This window comes from Falco rusticolus, chromosome Z, assembly GCF_015220075.1.
Source record: "Falco rusticolus isolate bFalRus1 chromosome Z, bFalRus1.pri, whole genome shotgun sequence".
NCBI classification, from domain to species: Eukaryota; Metazoa; Chordata; class Aves; order Falconiformes; family Falconidae; genus Falco; species Falco rusticolus.
Window position 1 is genome coordinate 40341328 of NC_051210.1, and position 24626 is coordinate 40365953.

The window sequence follows — 24626 nt, forward strand, 5'->3', positions numbered from 1 at the left end:
AAGCTGTGGCTGCCCCATCCCTGGAAGTGTTCAAGGCCAGGCTGGATGGGGCTTTGGGCAACCTGGTCTAGTGGCTCATGTCCATGGCAGGGGGCTTGGAACGACATGATCTTTAAGGTCCCTTCCAACCCAAACTATTCTATGATTCTATACATCCCAAGCAACCTAGGGGATGCCAAATTAGGGGAAATCAGTTAGAAATTGAGCCCCAAGTATATAATAATAACTTCATTTGTGTCAAAGTGTTTTTCAGGACGATTTATACAGAGGTATCTTTCATCAGTTAATGTCAATTTTCAACCAAAACATATAATTGCAGCCTCCACATAGCACAGACACAACTAAGCATTTTCACTTCACAGAATTTAAAACGTTCATATGAAAACTTTTACTATTAAAAGCAGAAAATAGTGCTCAGTCTCAACTGCAACAAAGCTGGAACACCAATGTAACATGTTACCCATGCAGCAGATTCATGAGCAAGTCACAATATTCACAAAATATCTACAAATAATTTAACATTTAATTACTGCTGTCAGTATGGCTTTCCAGTAATTCACATACTGACAACTGTGAACAACGCTGCTTACATTTAGTAGAGTCCACCACTATATTGTAAAGCATACTTCCATGTGACTACAGTATTAATAAGCAATAGAATAAGTTTTGTAAGATTTGCCCTTTTACAGGTTTGTTGAGACAATGGTAGAAGCAAAAACCTGCAAACAATAAAAGCTAAACCCATATAAAGATGTGGAAAACAGCCATCGTCAAAACTGTTTATTTAAAACCATACCATTTATAAGGTCAGGTAATTATTTAAATAACATATAATGTAGCAAGAAATACAAGACTGCAGAAGGAACTGGGAACTAGTAGTTTGCATTTACCTTTGGTATTCCGGGAGTGTCAAGCCAATTCTGGATGATACTTTCTACAGTTAACCCAGATCTTAAAAATAAATAAAAAATTTAAAAATAAATTAGAAGGCACACAAAAACCCACCAATTTTTCCACATAAAAATTAACCCTTTAGAAGCTGAACAAAACCCTGAATTCCAAGTACTGGTTGTACTGCAGTGGTACTACATTCTTGGTTTTTTTTAATGAATTATACCATCAGAGGTGATATAAGCAAATCAAAGACAGATTACGTTTTGTGTGCTTAAAACTCAAGTGATAAATTCAGTGCTTATGAGGATTGACAAAGAAAGTGTAAGACAGTAACATGCATTTATGAAACATGTAAAGTATGAACAGATGCCCCACTTATTGAGTGCATCTTTGTTTCTTTACAGAAAAAAAATCAACCCCCAAGTAAATTTAGCTGCAGACATTCATACCCAATATTTTATTTCAGAAGCAGCTTAAATGTAAATATAAAATACTAAAGAAAATGAAACTAAATACAACTTCCTTAGACGGCACTGGTGGTTATTAATCCTCAAAGTCACCAAGTATCTAATAGATGTTAGTTTCATCTTTTATGCACTTTCTTTATATCCTGATAATATTCACAGTAAAGTCACAGAATAGTCTGCAGCCCCAACAAAAGGAACAGTTTTTCATGATCAAGATGTGTGGGACTGAAATAACTACAGGCATAAGTATTTGCAAATTCAGTTCTATTTCCTCTTTCACTTTGTAAGCAACTTCTGTTGCATTTACTTCAACTCTGGTTGAAGTCTTCCCAACTTGCAGGGAAGCCAATTAAAAAAAAAAATTTTTTAAAAAGTCACACTGTCCTTGCAGGATGCCAGTACTGAAAAAAGGAACTTGACGGTAAACGTTCTAAGAAGTGGAACAGATGTGCATGGTAATGCCTCGGGAAGACTCATTCTAATACTTGTAGCTACCTTCACATGTGTAATCTAGACCCATAACCAAACCAGCATTCATGGAAAGAACACCCATTTCAAAGCTCTGAAACAGGAAGGTAAGCAACCCAATACAATTTTTATTTGAATTACGTAAAATAGAAGTTGCCTTTCTTCCCCCCAACCCCTGACAAATTTGTACTCAAAAGTCTGACCCTAAAGGAGGTTGATTTATGGACTGTACCAGTGACTAAGAAGGATTTTTAATGAATACATCAGTCATTTTTACTGAACGATTTTTAAACACCTTTAAATATTACCTTTCACTATGCCAATGGGAGAGAGATCAATCACTGTTACGTCAGACATGCAAATGGGAAAACTAAGGCTTAGAGATCTTACAGAGTCTCCAAAGTATATGTTAGTGGATGACCGTGGAACACAGAGTAAAAATTTCTGTGTTTATTGATCATAGTTATTACATTTACTTAACTTACTTTAGTTTTATTTGGAATGACCAGTGATTTAAATTACTAATATTAACAGATGTACCAACAGCACTTTTCCAGACATGGCTTACATCCCGAGTTAGATATTCTTATCCTTGTTGAATCAATGATGAAAAATCTACCCTCCATCTCCAAGCAGAACTATGTGCTAGCATTCCTTTGAGGTAGAATTAACAGCTACAACCTCTACTCTACAACACTGTGGTGGGAGATCTGCCATCCCTACTTAGACTGAGCAGTATTCTGGAGGAAGCCTATTAGTGAGCAGGTCTACCTAAGAGAAAAAAATGCTGCCAATGTGAGTTAGGGGTGGGAGAATCTGATCAAAATAGAGTCAGGCTTCTTACTGAGCAATTGTTCAAAAGTGTATGCAAGAAACAAGTAATCCATTCAATAAGCTTGTCCAACATACATAGGGATTTTGTAACAAAGACAAAAAACAGACTCCAAGTGCCTTAAATATAAGAAAGTCTTGCCTTACAGTGGTGCCTTATGTCATTCAGCTACTAAGATATGCTTGCATACACAGGCTATAGCATCATACTGAAAATTAGAAGAAGCTACAAATTAAACAAAAAGAACATTCAAATTACAATGACAATAAAGTCATTTATACATGCTTTCATTTTCTATTAATAGTTTTCTTCAGCTTTTGATCAGTTACATCTTGTAGTGCAGGACAAGGAGCCCTCATGCAGAAACAGCTCTGGTCTGTTTGTCGCTGGTAATGTATTACGATAGCTCAGGTAATTTATGTCTAAACTTCACTTCAACAGTGTCTTTATAAGAAAGAGATGACATACCAGCCTGGCTGAGATGACTTTAAAAGTCCCAGAAGGAAGAACAATTCCCATAGAGACAAAGAAAACTTCCTAATCACTAAATGTGAAGTGTCAGAGCACTTCCTGTAACATTACGAGATCACAGACTATCACAAACAAAAATTTCCCTCTGATCATCTTGTTCAAATGATTGCAGCAGTCAAACAGAAGCATTTCTACATGGCCAGGATTATGAATTTTCAGGAAACGCTGCATGTCTGATCACTATATATATGTGTGTATATATATATAAATATGTGTGTGTGTATATATATATATATGTAACTGAACATGTATGTCACGTTTGTAATGTGTTCTACATGCAAATGAATTACTAAGCATCCAGATTTGGTCAGCTCTTAGTAACACCTTGTTATTTGTGCAAAGTTATTATATTTAGAGCATTTGATTGCTGTATTTTTCAGGCTTATATTTAGCTTCACCGTACCACAGTGCTCTAAAAATTGGTGTCTATTCTAAGTTAGTTAGCTGAGTCCATTCCACAGGGAATGTAGAGAAAGGGTATTTCCCAACAGTAAGCCAATTCACCTCCTCAGGATGACTTTTTTCTGGAGTTCTTATTTCTTGTCTGTTTACTACAGGAAAGCACATACAGGACTAACTGAAAACCCGACACACAAATTTTGCATAGTCAAGGGTAGACCAGGTGGATCATTCCATTTATTCTGCCTCAAGCAGAATAATCAGAGTAACATTTTTTTTGTTATTGCATCAATCAAAACCAATACATCTCAGTGTTCCAATGCTAGCAGCTAGGAAAAAACACCCTTGCTTGTGCATTTAATTTGTTTTACTTAGGGATAAGAACCACAGTCTTACAATTCCAGTTTGTCCTTCCCTACCCCTGCCCCCTGAAACTAAACTTTAAGTGTGAGATTTCCTCAGAAAAGAAAAAAAATCTATGCAAATAACCTATGCTACATTTGCTGTGTATAGCCTTTTTTTAATATACCCTCTATTTCTTTTAAAGCCAACAACAGGTCATTTCAAAACACTGGCTTTGAAATGGGCTTAGGCCAGTGAAGGGAATTGCACTGTTTTGACACCATACTAATTCAGGCAGAAACACCACTAGTAAGTTGCTCATCTTCTCTAAAAATGCTGAAATTTTTCTCAAAGGCAAAGACAAAACACTACTATTTCTTTGCCTGCAGCACCCTCAGTTTCAGGTAAACACCGGTCATGTGCCTATATGTAGTCCTCTTTGTACTTGCGCACACCTTTTTTTTCTTTTTTCTTTCCAACTTAAGACATTCTTGTTGGCACCCATCAAAAAAAGCAATTTGTTTTAGCAGTTGACAGCCATTCCCTCTTTCCCCCCCAGTCTATTAGTAATATGCAGGCTATCGCAAAGATAGACTGACTGTGTTGAGAGTCAATAGGGAACTGTGAAGTCCTTGGAAAGGTTTCCACGAACTTATTGGTCTTCAGATCAAGTCCCCAAAATAGATCACAAACAGACTGCTATTTCAAAATAAATGTCCTAGAGAAAGGACACAGGGCCTGATATTTCTAGGGGCTGCAGTTCAGTAAAGCATCCATATTCAGAAACGCACTCTCCACCTGCTCATGTTGCAATTAAGCAGCTGTAAGGACTTAAATCTGGGGGGTGTGTGTGTGTGTTTTCCTGAATGGCCTTCTGCTTAAGGCACTGTATTGGACTGTGAGATCTGAGTTCAGTTGACTGGCACTATTAACAGAACTCTTAGAAGGCTGGGCAGGCTCTTCAGTAGCTTTGTACTACAGTTCCGTCCTGTAAAATGAGAATGCAGTTACATCCATTATCTTATCCCTTGTCTATTTGTTTAGACAATAAGCTGATCAGCCTAGGAATGATCACCTAACGTGCATATGTGCTGTTCATGGCAAGATTCAATGCTTCAGAGCCATGTCTGTAAAATACTAACATTAATGATAATTTGAAAATTAGCACTGTCAAAGATGTCTATATATCGTTTTCATTGCACAAGGCTCCAAGGCACTCTACAAACTAACACAAACCTACTTAATTCCTCAATCAAGAAGAAACCACTTTTAGAATAAGATGTTGCAGCAAATGAACAGTGCACATGAACATATGCAAATTTTTTTCTTTTTTTTTCTTTGTAAAAACGATTAAGTCTGCTATATCCAACTAAAAATACTTCAATAAGCATATCTGCTTCATCTGGATATACACATTCGTCACATCAGTCATTTTCAAAGTAAGCCACTCCAGCTAAATACGGAGGCATAGTTAGAGCATTCAAGTAGTAGTGCCTGATGAGTGATTCTGTCAGCTAGCCATAGCTTCCTGCAGATAAGATTTCCTTTGGGTTTTGTCCAGCATATACATTCTGGCTTAAAAAAAAATGCAGGAATCAAAACCACTGGGAAAAAATGTTTGCCAGTGATCTGCTTTGGGAGTTAGGTGCCTACCAGCTGTTTGTCTCAATCAACATCACCACATCCGTGACAATGTGAGTAACAAAGAAAGCAAATATGAAAGAGACATATACCTCTATAGCTGCATAGTTTGAAACTGCAGCATTACTTTCACACTGATTTAGTACTTAACTGACAGTTTATGAAGACATCCAGCATGGTTAGTAAGCCTCGGTTGTTAACAGTACAAATAGAAGAGCTGTAACGCAAGCCTTCCTTTGTCTATCATGTAGTATTAAAACCATAGCTTTATTAGTACACTTATTTATTTTATTGAGTGCAATTAAATACAAAAAAATACTGTCAGAAAACCCCAAAGAACAGGACTGACCTGCTCAAAAAAATCTGCAGTTGTAAAGAGCACAAACAGATGCAACTCTGATTTATCTGAGGCTGGCAAAACTCACCCTATATTACACAGACTTAAAAACACGAGTCTTTGCAGTGCTCACATGTTGGGCAGATGTGGAGAGAATCAGTTTACAGCAAAGACTATGGGTTTAAGCCTCGAGGAGAACAGAGCCACTGGGAGTTTTATCAGGTCTAGTGCACTGTGATATACAGACACATAACGAGGCTTTTTTGTTGTTGTTTGGTTTAGGTTTGGGTTTTTTTTAATATAGTGAAGTTCCAAATTATAGATCAGGAAATAAGATGCCTCAGACAGGTGGGAAGTATTCTAGATTTTCTAAAGAAAGGCCAAGATAATGTAAGACTATAGCCAGTGAATGTTATATTTTAAAGGGCTTTGAAAACAGAGGATAATGATAGGTATTTGCTTGTCCTTCTTGCCGTTAGCCCTTCACATACAGAAATAATGTTTCTTAAGGGCAAGTTAGGAAATTCTAAAGGACCAGAAGGTAGTGCTAGGCCTGTCTGGTGTCCGCATTCAGCCTCTGTCCAGAAACAGGAGGATCCTGCCTTGCAGAACGGATTCCTACAGCTAACATGCCATTAATACTGAGTCAGTGCAGCAAGTGAAGTAGCCCTACAAACCAGGCATTTAATCACCCTCTGAGTACAGAAAACAGCAAAAAACAATGACTGCCACTTAAGAAGTAAAGTCCACATCTATCTTGGCACTGCTTATCACTGTGAATTACTAAAAAATCTCCTGTAACTAAAAACTAAAGGAATTAAGTACTGAAAGAGTGAGAATCTTAGATATAGTCTGCTGTATCCAATAGCAGAAAGCTAATGTTGTATTATTGTGATGTCATACTTACAGAAAAATTCCACACTGTTGTATGATGGCTTTCTAAATATTAATCCAATTCTCATGACCGAAGTCTCCCATAAGCCAAATTCTACACCTAGCTACAGTAGTTTGCCTTTGTTACCACAGCTGAGGGCAGAATTTGTCTTGATTCCCTACTAATAATTTTTTTCTTCCTTTTTTTTTTTTCATTATTAAGTCCAGCCTCCATTACAAACTTCAGTATTTTAGAATGCTTAATATTTTTCAAGTAAGAAGCATTGAGTTTAACCATTAAAATTTTACTTGACTTTTTTTAATTGACTTTTACTGCACAAGTCTGGGAGGTTTTGTATACTATGAAGAATTTTGTTGCTCTCATCTTAAAATGCACTTCATTCCTAAAACAAATTTTGTGCAAAAAAATCACTCAACAGCAGATGATCTCTAAAAATATTCCGGTTTTATCCTTCCTCCCTTTGTTTTTACCTCAGGCTAGTATTTCTGTACTAACAACAGAATACATTCAAGAATGAAAAAACGTCTTTGTAGCAGATAAGAAATAAAGGCTTTCTGTATATCCAGATTTTCTATGATTCTTGGCATTGCTATTGATATTTGCACCCAAAGTAATTTTGGCAGTAGGTAAGTTCATATATGCTATATGTCTGATTGTAAAATGAATTACCACAGATCTAAAATTATGTTCATACACTGTGTGTGATGCAAGAAATACTTCTTTTTGCATTAGTTGGAAGTTTAAACATTTTGGCATGTTTCTAGGCAGAAAAAAATCATACGCTTATTCAAATAACATTTTGCATTGGGATTGGACTTCAGAGAAACACAAATAAAAAAAGGAAGGAAAACAGATTCCATTAACAAATCAATATATAATCATGCCATTAAATGAAACACTTTCCCATATTCCATTTAATATTCCTGATTATATTTGGGCTGGAAAGCCGTATCTAATGATACGAACAAAGTATCATCTTATGGTACATCACTGGAAAATGTAACACCACTAGGACTAAACTCACGATGCCACAAAACACATTATCTCAATGACATCTAGCTTCTCTGTCCCTCACACCCTAAGAACAGAAGTATTTCACTAAAAACCCCAATACATTTGACTTCTATGAATATCTTCTTTTTTCTCAAACTGCTCACTCAGATTTATGAAGACTTTGGGAATCCTACTCCCTAAAATTGCATTTTTCAGGTGAATACATTATTTTTAACAATTGTAATATGCAAAGTTCCACTACAAAAAAAACCAGAACAAACCAACAGATAATCAGGTATAGATTCAAAGCTCTGCTAAGGACTAAATGTATCATCTTCAACCAGTTACAGTTACATGTAGGAGGATTTTGAAGGACATGTCAGGCAATTAACACTGGATTTCCACGAGTATTTTCCATCCTTCCCTGTTTGGCACATTGTATGACAGGGAGGGGATGGTACCAGACTAGCGCTTGAGAAAAAAGTTCATCTTCTCCAGTTTCCTAGATCCACAACAAAGCTCTGGCCTCCTTGCTCTAAGGTGCCATGTGCTGAATGCAGCTGGGAGGAGAATCACAGATTAATTTGAGCCTGCAGCTGTGCCTGGCACTTCACATCACATAGTGAGCACAGGACCCCACTGGTGCCCTAACATGCAAGCTAGAGGCACTGCTCGGGGATGGAGCATGGGAGAGCAATAACATGGCAAGTCTCATATTTTTTGTGTATGTATGTATGTATGAGAATTTTCAGAGAAAGATACACACGCACACTTGAAAAAAACAAGCAGAAAAGTATTAAAGAAATCCTACTATTTCTGGATAGCAAGGCTGATACTTAAATTTCATTTCTACTTTATTCTTTGATTTTTCTAGCCTGGTTCTCACTTACTTCTGTTGCTCAGGGATGTCTTCCAACAACATACAAAGAAAATCCTGGAAAACAAACAAAGAACCAGCATTAGTATGATTATGAAGACAACAGCCTGAATTGCTAGTGAGCAGTTTAAAGACTGATGGTAACAGAATGATAATAAAGAAGTTTCTATCATAGAATAGTTTGGGTTGGAAGGGACCTTAAAGATCATGTCGTTCCAAGCCCCCTGCCATGGACATGAGCCACTAGACCAGGTTGCCCAAAGCCCCATCCAGCCTGGCCTTGAACACTTCCAGGGATGGGGCAGCCACAGCTTCTCTGGGCAACCCGTGCCAGTGCCTCACCACCCTCACAGTGAACAATTTCCTCCTAATATCTAATCTAAACCCACCCTCTTCCAGTTTAAAGCCGTTACCCCCTGCCCTGTCACTACAGGCCCTACTGAAAAGTCTGTCCCCATCTTTCTTATAAGCCCCCTGCAAGTGTACTGTAAGGTCTGCCCAGAGCCTTCTCTTCTCCAGGCTGAGCAACGCCAACTCTCTCAGCCTGTCTCATAGGAGAGGTGCTCCAGCCTCTGATCATCTTCATGGCCCACTTCTTTCTGGACTTGTTGCAACAGGCCCATGTCCTTCTTATGTTGGGGACCCCAGACCTGAACGCAGTGCTCCAGGAGGGGTCTCACCAGTGCAGAGTAGAGGGGCAGAATCACCTCCCTCGACCTGCTGGCCACACTTCTTTTGATGCAGCCCAGGATACGGTTGGCTTTCTGGGCTGCAAGCGCGTGTTGCCAGCTCATGTTGAACTTTTCATCACCAGCATCCCCAGGGCCTTCTCCTCAGGGCTGCTCCCAATCCATTCTCTGCCCAGGCCATATTGGTTCTGGGGACTGGTGCAGCGCAGGTGCAGGACCTTGCACTTGGCCTTGTTCAACTTCATGAGGTTTGCATGGGCCCAGCTCCCCAGCCTGCCAAGGGTCCTCTGAATGGCACCGCTTCCCTCCAGCATGTTGACTGCACCACACAGCTTGGTGTTGTCGGCAAACTTGTTGAAGGTGCACTTGATCTCACTGTCCATGTCGCCAGCAAAGACGATGAATAGCACTGGACCCAGTACGAACCACTAAGGAACGTCACTTGTCACTGGTCTCTTCCTGACATTGAGCTGTTGACCACAACTCTTTGAGTGCGACCATCCAGACAATTCTTTATCCATTCAGTGGCCCTCCTGCCAAACCCATGTCTCTCCAGTTTAGAGACAAGGATGTCATGTGGGACAGTATCAAAAGCTTTTCACAAGCCCAGGTAGATAATGTCTGTCGCTCTTCCCTCATCTGTCAATGCTGCAACCCCATCACAGAAGGCCACCAAATTTGCCAGGCACAACTTGCCCTTTGTGAAGCCCATGCTGGCTGCCACCAATCACTTCCTTATTTTCTGCGTGCCTTCACAGAGTTTCCAGGAGGATCTGCCCCATGATCTTGCTAGGAGGTGAGACTCAATAGACTGTAGTTCCCTGGGTCTTCCTTATTTCTGTTTTTAAAAATTTTTACCTTCTTCCAGTCCATGGGGACTTCTCTCAACTACCACGGCTTCTCAAATATGATGGATAGGGGCTTAGCCACTTCATGTGCCCGTTCCCTCAGGACCCACAGATGCATCTCATCAGGTCCCATGGACTTGTGCACCTTCAGGTTCCTCAGATGGTCTCAAACATGATCTCCCCCTACAGTGGGCAGTCCTTTATTCTCCCAGACACTGCATTTGCCTTCTGAGACTTGGGCTGTGTGGCTGGAGCATTTGCTGGTGAAGACTGAGGTGAAGTCATTGAGTACCTCAGCATCCTCCATGTCCTGACAAAGGTGGTCTGCTGTATCCTTCTGGAAAGGGCCCATGTTTTCCCCAGTCTTCCTTTTATCACTGACATACCTATAAAAGAGTTTCTTGTTGCCCTTTATGTCCCTGGCCAGCTTATTCTATTAGTGCTTCGGCTTTCCTAACCTGGTCTGTGGCTGCTTGGACAGTTTCTCTGTATTCTTCCAGGCTACCTGTTCTTGCTTCCACACCCTGCAGGCTTCCTTATTTTGTCCAGGAGCTCCTTGTTCATCCATGCAGGTCTCCTGGTGTTTTTGCCTGACTTCCTCTTTGCTGAGACACATCGCTGCTGAGCTTGGAGGTAGTGATCCTTGAATATTAACCAGCTTTCCTCCTCCCGGGCTCCATCCCATGGTACTCTACCAAGCAGCTCCCTGAAGAGGCCAAAGTCAGCTCTCCCGAAGTCCAGGTTAGTGATCTTGCTGTGCATCCTCCTTGCTGCCCTAAGGATCTGGAACTCCACCATTTCATGGTCACCGCAGTCAAGGCTGCCCTTGAGCTTCATATTCCCCACCAGCCCCTCCTTGTTGGTGAGAACATAGGCCAGCATGGCACCTGTCCCTACTGGCTCCCCTGTCACTTGGAGAAGGAAGTTACCAGTCACACATTCCAAGAACCTCCTGGACTGCCTAGGCCCTGGTGTGTTGTTCCTCCAACAGATGTCAGGGTGGCTGAAGTCCCCCATGAGGACCAGGGCTTGTGAACATGAAGCGGCTCCTACCTGTCTATAGAGGGTCTCATCCACTTGGTCTTCCTACTCAGGTGGCCTGTAGCAGACCCCCACTATAATGTCACCTGTTCCTGTCCTCCCTTTAATCCTGACCCATAAGCTCTTGGTTGGCTACCCATCCATTCCCAGATGGAGCTCCACGCACTCCAGCTGGTTGCTGACATAGAGAGTGATACCCCCTCCTCTTTTCCCCTGCCTGTCCTTCCCAAAGAGCTTGTGTCCTTCCATCCCAAGACTCCAGTGATAAGAGTCATCCCACCATGTCTCTGTGATGCCAGTAAGACCATTCCCCTGCAGGTGTGTGCACATCTCTAACTCCTGTTTATTCCCCAAGCTACATGTGTTTGCACAGAGGCATTTAAGTTGGGCCCCCAATGAACCTGTCTCAACTGCCTGGAGTGCCTGGAATCCCCTTGTGCTGCTCTTCAGGTGCTCTGCTCCTGCCCTGTGATCCCTCTCCGGGCTCTGGGCATCTGTTGCTGGCACTGGTACCAAACTGGCTGGAGTGGGATGGACTGAGGTTTCCCTCCCACAGCACCTCTAGTTTAAAGCCCTCTTCACCAGCTTGGCAAGTGACCAAAGGTGCTTTTCCCCTTCTCTGTCAGGTGGACCCCATCACCCCCAGCAGACCAGGGTTCTCAGAGAGAGTCCCATGGTGTAAGTAGCCAAACCCCTGGCTGTGGCACCAGTCCCGCAATCAGCTGTTGATTTGCCAGGTTTGGCTGCTCCTCCCTTTGACTGGGAGCACTAAGGAAAAAACAGCCTGTGCTCCAGTCTTATAATTTTGCTCCCATGGCTCTACAATTCTTCTTGAAGCTTCTGAGACTGCTCCTGGCTGTATCACTAGTGCCCACATGAAACAACAGCAGTGGATAATAGTCAGCGGACTGTACATGGTTAGGTAGTTTCTTGGTTACATCCCTGATATGAGCCCCTGGTAAGCAGCACACCTCTCTAGAGTGCATCAGGTCAGCAAATGGGTGCCTCTACCTCTCAGAAGAGAGTCACCGACCACTATCACCCCCTGCCTTTTCTTAGTTGTTACACAACAGGCAGATCAGGCTGCCTTTTGCAGCTCCAATATCTTTCCTGATGTGACAGATTTCTCCTTTTCAGCTGGCTGAGTGGCAAAGCAGTTCTGCAAGGGGACCTCAGGCTTTGGGGGAAGTCTCTTCCTCCTGCAGGTCCTTGATGTTACAGTCTTCCATTCTTCTGTATTATCGGCCCCCTCCCTTCTGTGTGTGGCCATGGGGGAGTTTTTCACTGCCTAGCTGTGGGCTGTGAGTCCACTGCAGACTGCACTTGGGACCAGCTGTCAACTCCTTCTCAGCCTCCCTGATGTTACGCAGCCTTCTCGCCACCTCCTGCAGCTCAGCCACCTGCTGCAGGAGGTCCTCCATCTGGGCACGGTTTTGCAGGCAGGTCTGCTGCCTGTCCCTGCCCCAGGAGAAAGGTGTGGGCACGTCCTGCAGCCCGAGGCCTGCACTGGAGCCTCTGCCTTCAGCAGCTCTGTCTGGGTGGAGGCATCAGCCACCACTGGGGTAGATGGTGCAGACCCCCCAGCTGAAGCTGCAGCCCTGGCTCTCGGATGAGTGCCCACTCCACTATGGTAATATACTGCTCAGTTATTTATACAACATACATTATGTTTGTCAGTTTTCCAACCCACTCAAGCAAGAAGTGTCAATATTGAAAGAAAATGGGCTTGAAAAGCCTGATGACTACTTTAACACAATCCCACATTCCTACTTTTATTTAATATAGAATACACACACACAAACTATAATTAAAATTGTTAAAGGCTGCAGATTCACATACTGAAAGGCTAAGAAATTAAGGGTGTTTGCACCCTCTCCATGTGCTTCTGTTATTAAGCTGTCTTTAATTACATAACCACGTAGTTAATTTTTTTCCCCTTAATTCACATACCTGATTGGAAAATCACACCTACTCACTCTGTGACAAAATTCACAATGTTGCTGCCAACCACATCAACTAAGGAGTAAATTCTTGAAAGAAACTGTAGCTAGAATTTTTTTCATGGATTTACAGTGAAGGTGCAATGCCAACAGAATAGCATGACTATCATCTTCACTTAAAACAGTATGATAAGCCCTCTTTAGAAAGTAACACCTGCTATCACTCAAAGGTTTTCTGGCACCCCAGACTATACATGAACCAAGTTAATGACTATCACTTTGACACAGTGCACTCCTCAGAGCAATCTCATAAGAAGAGGATTTATTAATATGAATTATTAATTTATATGCTATTTCATAAAGCAATACATCCACTTATTAATACTAATCTTTGTGGAGACAAGTTTCATAGGCTAATGATACTCCTCATGGCAATACATAAATGCAGGCTGATTTCTGATTGCAACTACTTGCTCTCCAAAATCTTGAAGAATGTTTCCTAAAAGGCAGAAAACTGTTATTTAGGGACTCTGCCATAGCATTCAACAAAAGATGCTGTTTCTCTGTCTGATTATGGCATTGTTAGGGAATGAAAGAAAGAATGATTGCACGTTTGAAACTATTGGTAACACAGTTAAGCCTTCCTCCTTCAGACTACAAAGTGAGAGGAGATTCAGTCTATGTTGCAGTGGATACAAGATTTGCTTATGACAAAAGCTAAATTACCCAGGGCTGGGCTCAGTGTTGCTGCGGCAATAATGCCATCATTACCTATGCCAGGAGTTGTTCTGTCCTAACTACAGTGTATTGCTGACATGATGATGAAGTATGAAATTCCCTTACTTCATAGTACTACTTAACAGCTCTGTAGCATTACTCTGTACACAAACAGAATTACTCTGTACACAAACAGAGGACTACTGCTCCTTCCACTTGTGGAAGCTTTGCTGGAGGTACAAAGTAAGCTTATGTGGAAATAGAGAACATGAAAAGATTAGAGTCATTTTGAAAGCGTGTGACAAGTAATGCTGAAGTAGTCATCCTCAACATATTCACACTGTTAATGCTCCCTGATTGTATTACATCAAGTTTTTATAATCAATCCCAAAATATACTTGAAGAGAACTTTGGTATTAGAAGTGGGTTTATGTTCTGTATATTATACTAGGAAAAAGTTTCTTTTGTGATTAAAGCTGTCTTCATTTTTTCCAAATATCTTTAAAGAACAAGGCAGTAACCATCATTAGACACACTTTCTTAAAATTAGGATGAATCTATTATATCTTATTTTAACTGCTTCTACTTTGATGCTCCAAAACAGAGTAGGAAAACAAATTACCCCTTACAACATATTTGCATGGCTTTTAACATTTGCCTATTATCAAGTCTGCATGACACATAGCATTATAGGTCTGACTTCTCAGTTGCTTATAATTTTGCCAAACTTTAACCATCTGGACTGAAATTTTTTCCTCAGGCTATTTTTTTTTTCTTTTTCTCCCCAGATGTAAAGGTCCAGAAGTGTCCCAGAGAAAAGTTACAGGATAACGTGGGGGTTTTTAAGCTTTGATGCATTTATTTAAGAGGTTCTAGTGACCTTACACTTCGGAGCAAAGACTTGTGGATGACCAGGGTAGTCATAAATAAACGCCAAGTCAGATCATAAAACAAATTAGAGTTTGCTTTTCATTTTTGTTGCAAGTAATTTAATGAAGCCAGAAAGAAAATACAAGTTAGAAATCACATGCCAGCACAGTACTACATTATTAACAAACTGGTTGATATTCATATGATAAAATAATCTCACTTCTCTACATACTCCTGTTGTTCTTCCCTGGCTAGAAACCCAGAGGCTAGAAAACAACTTTTCCCTATGTAAAGAAACTGTTATTCTGCAGTTTGTGAAATTTACTGACATTCTGCCAGACTGAAAAAGCCTTTGAAAAATGCGTTCATACATGTTTGGTAAGGATTTGCTAGACTCTCATAATTAAAACTCCCTGAAGACTCTTGTCTGCTCTCACCACAGTCCACACTGAAGCCAACAATTTTAATCACAACTGCAGCTTTGGGCTGCTGCTGAGCAGATCAAATCTGGATACAGACTGTGAATTGAGATAAAGAAAAAGTTTTCTTTACACTGTTGATGCAAGTAGCATGTTTGAATCAAAGGCAAAGAAGAGTGAGGACCCAATGACTGAGAAGTATGTCGAAATAAATAATTTTGAGAACCCTAGAAATGAAGCAGTAACTAAACAGATCTGGGTTTAGAACACCTTTTATTTCACAACTAAAGATGCCATATTATTACTCCAATTCTTGTCTTGAGAAATAGCCAGCATGTTTCTACTCTTGAACTGTCTGTTCTGGGGCACGAGACAGGTACCTCTCTCTGATCACACATCTTGACATAAACAAAGAACAGTGAACATTAAAAAACAAATCATATCATCTATCAGAAAGGTCCAAGCCATTTTCAGATATATAGGTCACTCCCCTGACAGAAGACAATTCTATGTGTAAACTTACTGCTTCTTTTAAGATCCTTATATTTAAGAGAAATAATACCAAAAGATACTTGGGAATATTTATTCAACTATACTGTTTAACATTAAAATGTGTGACACATTAACTGACTTTTTAATCGCTCAGCTGTATTATAGATGATTACAAAACATCTAGCTTCCTCTTAAGGCTTCACTACTCTCCACTTCCTTCTCCAGTTCCATTTCCAGCCCTACTTCATTCTGATCTCTCTGTCTCTCTGTCCTTTAAAACACACAATTTATTTTGCATAATTGTGAAAAAAGTACATCACAAAAAAAGAAATAGAAAGTTTTCTCACAAAAAAAGACCTTGCCTTATACCACGTTAATGACCTCTACTAACCTAGTCTTATTTATACTTCAAGCACAATATTTCATACATTGCTTCTTTCAAGATATTTGTACTGAAACAGAGGTATGGCCTAAAGCTAGTCAGACTTTTTTATATACAAACACAATGATCTTTCAAAATGTGTAATGTAATTAACTGATCCATAAATTAATCAATTGTCACATAAGCATTTTAAGCACAGTTAATCTCAGGTTAAAGTGTCTGACCCTGTGAAGCAGCCTTTTTTATTGCTTTACACTGTTAAAACTTAAAGGGTTGAACAGAAAGAAAAGCACACTGCATGGTAAATAAAGTGCCTATGAACAGTGAACAGAGAACAAAATACCAAGCAGCTGCTTCATGGGAGCAACACCTATTCTACATAAATGAGACAAAGGTCTCCAGGAAAAATGTAATAAAAGGACTGTGATCATATAGTAATTAAAGGTTGTCTCATAATGCATGCATATAAGGAAAGTGAATGAAGGCTGCATGGCGCATGGCTAACAAAAAAATAGGAGTATGTTCATTTACGCAAGAATTGGAACAGGAAACTAACTCATTCTGAGTGAGACCAGCCCATCTATTTCTGTTTTGCAAGCATATGAGAATGTAGAAAGCAAAGACCCCGTCCTAGAGGTTGCCGTGGATGGGACAGTGTCAGAATCCACACTACGCCCCACTATGAGCCTGAGCAAACAAGTCAGTAAGCAGGGAACTGCGGGGGCCAAACTGCAGAGACAAACTTCTAGTTAAACCTTAATCTAAAGAACAGATTCCAGAAGTTGAAACACCAAAACACATGTACACTGCATGCTTAGACTTCCAATTCTAGTTACGAATTCTACAATTTAACGGGTAGTCAAATGGCAATTTGTGTGTGCAGATCAGAGTTTTGTACAATTATGATAATGGTATGTGTCCATACAAATTTGTGTGCAGGAACATGTTGATATAGGTGCATACACAGTGGGCTTGGATCCATACATCTGCCTTTAAAACTTTTAAGAATAACATAAATTATTATTTTTTCGAAGTGCTGCCTCCTGGACTGTCATTTTACTGTACCAAATTATAAGTCTATCAGATGGGTGAACACTATAGACCTTGGGTTATTATTACAGCAGACAGAATTACATGAAAATCAAGGTCTGTAAACAAATCAATTCCCAAGGTGTTCTTATTTCAGTATCAAAATGAACAGCCTTAAATGTGTTAGGAATATAGGCAACTTGCACTCCTTCCTATTTATTTATAGTCAGTAACACTCCATTCATTATGTAAAAAGTTCATTCAAAGCAGTTAGTAAGTAAATTCTCTCAAAAAAAATGGAAGATTTTTTTTTTAAATCCTTCTCAAAGATTCCAGACTTGCTTTACTTGTCTGTTGCTAACTTGACTAAAATAAACAAAAACTACTATTAAAAACATACTGAGCAGGCAATCAAAATGAAGGGAAAAGGCAAACTGATTAATGTTTCACATCTGAAGTCATTTCCTTGCACCTGCAGTTCCCATCTAGGAAAAATACTACAAACACCACTGAAAACAAGACTAGTATTCAGAACATGGGCAATTATTTTCAGTTTTTACTTTCCCTCATCCCCACAATTCCTTAAATCTGGGAACATGTACGATTATTTTGGACAAGGTGAAAGTACAACACTATGATATTTAAACTTACCATTTGCACCTCTATTTATTTGAAATCTTTTATTCATTTAAACACTGACCGCATGTTTGTTCAAGAAGGAACTTGAATAATAAACTTTGTACTAACTTAACTTCATTGCTTTTGCATTTGCAATTCCTGCTGTGATTGCTTCTCTAGCTATACCAGACACCAACATAAATACAATGTTTAAGATTTCTTAGAAACAAAGTAAATACATTTACAATTGGATATAGCCCTGTCCACTTTGCGTCTTCAAATGAAGGAAAGTAGCTTTTTTTCTAAGCACACAGCTATGGCCATACTGCACATATGCAAACAAAAAGGAGCGTAAGAAACCTGAAATAAAAGCATCTCTTACTCTTGCTTGAATAATTAAGCACACTCAACAATTTTTTATCCAATAATGGTTGTTTCTAGGTGCAGAAACAACATACAGTATTTCAACTTATGAGACTGGGGTTAGGTAAGCTATAAATTGATGCTTAATAGGAGAGTGCTAGACAAAGGGGGAAGTCTCTAGTAGATGGATACTTAATTGCAATGCAGTCTAGCTATCATGGCTAATAGTATAATGTGCTAAGACATTTTACAGTGTTTAAACAGTCTTGCTGATGCAATTCATCTCACATCAACCAGGAGCAACAAACTAACTTTTTCTCACCAAAATGCAAGCACCTTTCTTACCACCAGATTAAAACACTGGGATGCTTCTTGTCCTTTCATGATTTCTGTAATTCTCAAAAAGTTTCCAGCTGTGTAATAGTGAAGTGCCGTATTTATGATTTTGGATATCGTAATGTAGACGAGATTCATATAGTCAGTGGCATTTTCCACATTAAGCCAAACATAAGTGTTCAGGGTCTCGGCAACGTGGTACAGGAAACAGCTGCAGCAGTGGGAACGTTAACTCCCTTAACACCCCAAATGTTCCTCCACAGGACAGAGCTGCTGCAGTAGAGCTACTATGCTTAACTTCTGGGTGATCTGACATATGAAAGAATCTACAGGTGTTTCACCTGTCTGTAAGACACATGGGCATCCATCTCACCTCATAAGAGTGAGATTCAAAACAGCAAGCACATGAGCGAAGAATCACTGTGGCTGGGAAAAACAGCAAAGTGTTAGACCCCCACCCCCTCAAAATCAGAGCCCCTTACTCTATGTTGCAAGGAGATGTTTATCACCATCCTGAATCTCCTCAAAGATTTCAACCATAATTCAATAAAATACAGACTTCAGCAAGGAAACTGGTTTCAGAAATTCAGTTACGCTCCTTCTCCTCTCTCTTCCCCTCCCCTCACTTTGAACACAGTGCTCTTCCAGCAATGCCAAATATTGTTCATGTTGTGCCTTTTGCTCCAGGCCTGTTTTTAACCAAGATGAGTTCAGTGATCTGGCTCACAGACACCCCCATGAATGGTTTTTTTCACAGCATTTCTGAAGCAGCAAGGTGCAGTGCCATGATGCAAGCTGGATTCATCACCAATGACAGGATCTTCTAACTTTGGGTTCAGAGAGCTATGTCATTCCCTTCTCAAAACAAAACAGTGGAAGACAAGGCAGCTCTCCTTTTAATGCTACAGCCAGTAGTTGCAGGATTTTTTGAGAAAGGCCTAGGGGGAGGTAAATTTCTATTTATAACTCCAGTTTGGCTCTCTATGTAACAGATGGTACTGTGTGTACTCTATGTAACATGTACTGTGGTGTGACTTGCTCAGTCTTTCCTTCTGAAGTAATTCTACTTTGCACGGAATAATTATATACCATTTATGCCAGGAAGAGAACAAGCTAAGTCTGTTGTTCAACTGATTAATATATGCAGTCGGACTTAGGGACGCAGATTCTGATTCCTAATTCAACATAATTTTTTACAACCAGGTGTTCACCAAACCAGGAAGAAATTCTGTTCTATGAGAACAACAGCTCTTCAGAGTGGGCTGCCACTGCATGGTAACACTGGCAGAGAAAGTCTATTGAAAGAAGCAGAACTTCTTAAACATCACTTGGAGATTAGTATCTCAGCAACAGAATGCTTTAGAACACATGGGAGTATGAAGCTCGTAAGGAAACATATACAGAGGCTGTGACAATACTAATACAGGTTGGTACAATGTCACAGAGTGCTGGGCACATCAATCCCTGACTTGGTGAGAAAGAGACCACTCTCATCAGGCAGACTGTGAAATTATAAGCATTGAATGAACCAGCATGCAGAGAGGACAGAAATAAAGTCAGAAATATAAAGCACATGCACTGTTATGATCTATAGAATTTTTCAGTTACATCCCTACTCTGTGTTTCTTCTCTATCAGAAACAAAGACATTATCAAGGAAAAGACTGACTTATCACAATCAAAACCAATGAGTTACAAGACTACAGGAGACAATTCCAGTAGAGTAAATGACCCCATTTTTGAGAACATCAGCACTTACAAACATTGACCTTTCAAAGCATTGTTGAAAAAAAAAACCAACCCCACCCATTGTTTATATTATCAGATACTAGCAGGGTATCACCTTGAAAAAAAAATGTTCTGCCCTTTAGCAGGTAGTAATTTCACTAATATTGCCAAGTTGCAATTGCCTTTCTCTTTTCATCACAACCAGAAGTGATGATTTAGATAGTCAAACTGAAAGTTTTTAGGTCATTTGTTTTTTTTCAAAAAGTGAGGAACAACTTCAAGTACAGTACCTGAGAAAGGACAAGCCGCCCATGGAATTTATGGACAAATTTTCGTAAAGATGCAAGGTATGAAGCCTCTCCAATTGCCCTTGCCAGAAACCGCAAAAGGAAATAACCCTGCAAGAAGTCAGAAACAAATAGGATGCTATGAATTCACTGATATCTAGAAGAAAGAAGTCTTTATCATATTAGTAAAGCAACTTCAATAAAAATCAGCTGACAACACTTACCTTCAAGTAGTGAACCTGCATGAAGATTTTTTCTGCTTTAAGACCATGTTTGACAACGGATGCTCCAGACTCACTCAGTTCTCCTGTGCTCTCCTTTTTGGGCCTAAAACAGTAATACACAAATTGAGTCTTGAGTAAGTAAGTAAAGGAAGCATGTTTCTCATAGTGGAAAGCATCGTGAATGGCACAGTAACTTTTAACACCTGTCACTAGTTCAGTTGTACTTTTTTGAGCTGAGTAAATAACTTGACTTAGACAGACAAATAACAGAATTTCATACTTCTTAAGCAATTTTGTATGTAGCCAACCAGACAGCTGGAGTACAAATGAGATCCATCACAAAGCTGGTGTACTCTTTTCACTACCAGCATGACATCATGATGCATGCCATTCTACAGTAGAGACACATCATGAACAAAGAGAAACAACAAAAAAACCCAAAAAAACAAAAAAAAAACCCCAAAAAACCCAAACACCACACCACACCAAAAAACCACATGGGGAGGGAAGGGGAAGATACTGAAGTCCTTATGTTAAACTAAAGATTGCTCTTCTTACACCTGAACATTGGATTAACAGCTTCCATGGCTATAGTACCTGCAAGTAGTGGGATTCTATGGTGAGGTTTTGCTGGTGGGTGGCTGCAGGGGTGGCTTCTGTGAGAAGATGTTAGAAGCTTCCTCTGTGTCTGATGGCATGCATGCCAGCTGGCTCCAGGAGGGACCAGCCACTGGCCAAGGCTGAGCCCATCAGCTACTATGGGATAACACATTTAAGAGAAAAAAAAAATCTGTGCAATACAAAATTGCAGCAGAAGAGAGGAATAAGAGCATGTGGGAGGAACAACTCTACAGACACTGAAGCAGTGAAGGAGGGGGAGGAGGTGCTCCAGGCACTGGAGCAGACATTCCCCTGCAGTCCATGGTGAAGCCCACGGTGAGGCAGGCTGTGCCCCTGCAGCTCATGGAGGTCCATGGTGGAGCAGATATCCGCCTGCAGCCCGTGGAGGGCCCCCATGCCAGAGCAGGTGGGTGCCTCAAGGAGGCTGTGACCCGTGGGAAACCTGTGCTGAAGGAGGTCTGCTGGCAGGATCTGTGGTCCCACATAGAGCCCATGCTGAAACAGGTTTGCTGGCAGTGAGCCAGCCCAAGGGGACCCACACTGGAGCAGTATATTCCTGAAGGATTGCACCCTTTCCACAAAGGACCCACACTGGAGCAGTCTGTAAACTGCAGCCCATGGGAAGAACTCACACTGGAGAAGTTCATGGAGAACTGTCTCCTGTGGAAGGGACCCTACGCTGGAGCAGGGGAGGAGTATCAGGAAGAAAGAGCAGCAGACAAAATGTGTGATGAACTGACTGTAACCACCACTCCCTGTCACCCTGCACCACTTGGAGGGGAGGAGGTAGAGAAATTGGGAATTAAGCCCATGAAAAAGGGAGGCATGGGGGGAAGGTGTTTTTAAGGTTTGATTTTTCTCATTATCCTACTCTGATCTGAATGGTAGTAAGTTAAGCTAATTTCCTTGAGTCCAGTCCATTTTGCCCGTGGCGATAATTGCTGAGTGATCTCCCTTGATCCATGGGCCTTTTGTCATATTTTCTCTCCCCTGTCTGGTTGAGGAAGGCAGCGACAGAGCAGCTTTGGTGGGCACCTGGTCTCCAGCCACAGTCAAACCACCACAATCTGCATGCAACACACCACAGAATAAATGATGTTCTGTTTTACATTTGGTGGTTTGGGGTTGGAAGAAAAGTAGGTGAAGTTTTAAAAGAGGAAGCCTGTCACATACACACAGGTTTGGGGTTCACAGACAACAATGTCTAGAACAAACCTACTTCTTTACTGCCTGATTTTAAAATGTAATACAGCATCTGGTATATCACAAATCTACACCAGCGAAGTGTGGAGGACTTCCAAGTTCTTGTGCGCACAGAGTGAAACTGAAGAGAAGCTGTGCAAATATTTCTTTTTCACTTGTAAGCAGTGCCTGCACAGGCATAGTACTGAAGAACTCTCCATAGCTTTTTTTCTTCCATCCAGAAAATACCCCAGCTAACAGTGGTCTGGGAACAGATGTCTGTCTTAGAAGCCTAACCCTATGAAACTGAAACAAACTCTCCAATTCTAAGTGTGAATTTTGATGGCCAATGGAAGCCAAACATCTTTCTCCTCACTTCTACAGACAGGGGCCACAACAGCCACGGCAGTGCAGGATTCTTCAAACCACATCACTCATATGCTGCTCAAGAGCTAATCTCTGTGATCGAATTTCTTTCATATCTGTCTGCTTTGAAAAAAAAAAAATTCTTCCTTTTTTTGTAGCTGTGTAATAGTTTCTTATTAAGAGTTTTGTCCAGAGTGCTAAACTGTTTTTGTCACCCTTTAGGCACTACATTTAGGACCTGTGCACATGAAATCCACTTCACCCAGTAAAATCTTGATAAAATATAACTGTCTAGAAATTAAATAATAGAAAATCTTGCAGATTCAATTTTACATTGTTCCTAATACAGTTCTCTAGTGTGCTACAAGTCCTTATTTTCTTTCCAGGAAGACCTTCCTTCAACATTGAAAGGAGGAGATCAATAACTGATTTCTCATCCTAATTAACTCCAGTTCCTCAAGTCAATGTAACGATTGCAGACCCACTGTAGGACAGCAGAGGTCCATCTATTTCCATGGATCAGTCTCCTGGAAGGAAGGCCTGCTGGCATTCCATACTCTTCTCTGCATATAAAAAAAGCCAAAACTGCTTCCATTTTGTCATAATAAATAGCCCAGTCTATAGACTTCAAAAAACTGAGTTTGAGCCCAAGCTATAGGACCCACAGAAAACTGAAATACCCCCCATAATCACAATTATTCTAAATTAGGAAACCATACTTCCTTCCTTCCTCTTGCAATTTTGTGCCTGTGTAGATTCTAGCAGGTAACTAGAAAGCAGTATCCCATTGGATGATGGTACTGAAAAATTTCCTTCTGCAAAGGATGTATATATACCCCTGTTAATGTCTGCAAAAGAGTGTAAATATTTAGAAAGCTACCCTGTTCTCTGCTGTCAGCACTTCAGCACACCTTTTTTAAGCAATGTTTAGCATATTTAAAACACATTGAAGGTGCAAAGACTGGAAGTTTGTTACACTGACCTACAAAACCTGCCATCTAACCTAGCAGATGAAGCTAGGCATAATGCTAAAGGCAAGCTGATTCACAGTACTCAAGCGGCTACCTGGCACATTTGTAGATACTGGCAGATTTCTGAAGGAAGTAAAAGATGCTACTTTTTATTCACTGCACAGAGAAGTACTGCACAAAGTAAAAGTAAAAGTCACCATGGAGTCCTTGGTAATAAAATAATTTGATGCAGTAGGTAGTTGTGAAAAACCTATGCAGAGACTATGAGAGACCATCTGAAAGGTATGTTTCCTATCAGTGTGACAGAACAAAACTCTTTTGAACACCCACAGAGCAGTCAGAGAGCATTGCTTCAGGAAGGAAATGGACTTGACTCAAGTGGAACTCACGAGACAAATTTAGAGTTAGATGCCACCACTGTTTTGTCTTCATGAAGAATCACAAGCTGAAGTCATAAGGGCCAGGACATCAAACATTCTCAACACCAGCTTTATTCCTCAGAATGAAATAGACTTCTCTTGTCTTCTTTGTTTTCATAACGTAAGAGACTAGATGAGAGTGCTACTGTTGATGCTTGCCAGCAGAGTGAGTGCCAGGACATATTTCACAGGTGCTTTTGTCCCTGCAGCTTTGCTTCGGACTGTGTGAGAAAATACACAGGATTCTGTCTACAGTCTTATCCTGCATGAGCACTACAGTGCCACAAATTCCTTCCTTCAAAACTCAGATTTGCTGGTACTGCCTTTTAGAGCTGCTGCCTGTGGCAAATATATTTACCTATTTCTTTCTTACCCAACTTCTTTTTTCACAGTAGTTTATGAGATGTTA

The 24626-nt window shown here is 40.4% G+C and overlaps 1 protein-coding gene across 7 annotated transcripts in view; it reads right to left on the reverse strand.

The window, feature by feature from the left end:
• Positions 1-24626, reverse strand: part of LOC119141279 (aminopeptidase O (putative)) — a 202600-nt gene that overhangs the window by 93969 nt on the left and 84005 nt on the right. For all 7 annotated transcript variants that reach the window (XR_005101890.1, XR_005101891.1, XM_037373415.1 and 4 more), the window contains 4 exons: positions 20659-20761; positions 20438-20545; positions 8690-8733; positions 891-951 (listed from right to left, as the gene is read on the reverse strand). Coding sequence is in view for 5 of the 7 variants with exons in the window: in XM_037373415.1 (XP_037229312.1) it covers positions 891-951; positions 8690-8733; positions 20438-20545; positions 20659-20761 (316 nt within the window). In the remaining 2 variants the exon portion in view is untranslated. The remainder of the gene's footprint in view (positions 1-890; positions 952-8689; positions 8734-20437; positions 20546-20658; positions 20762-24626) is intronic.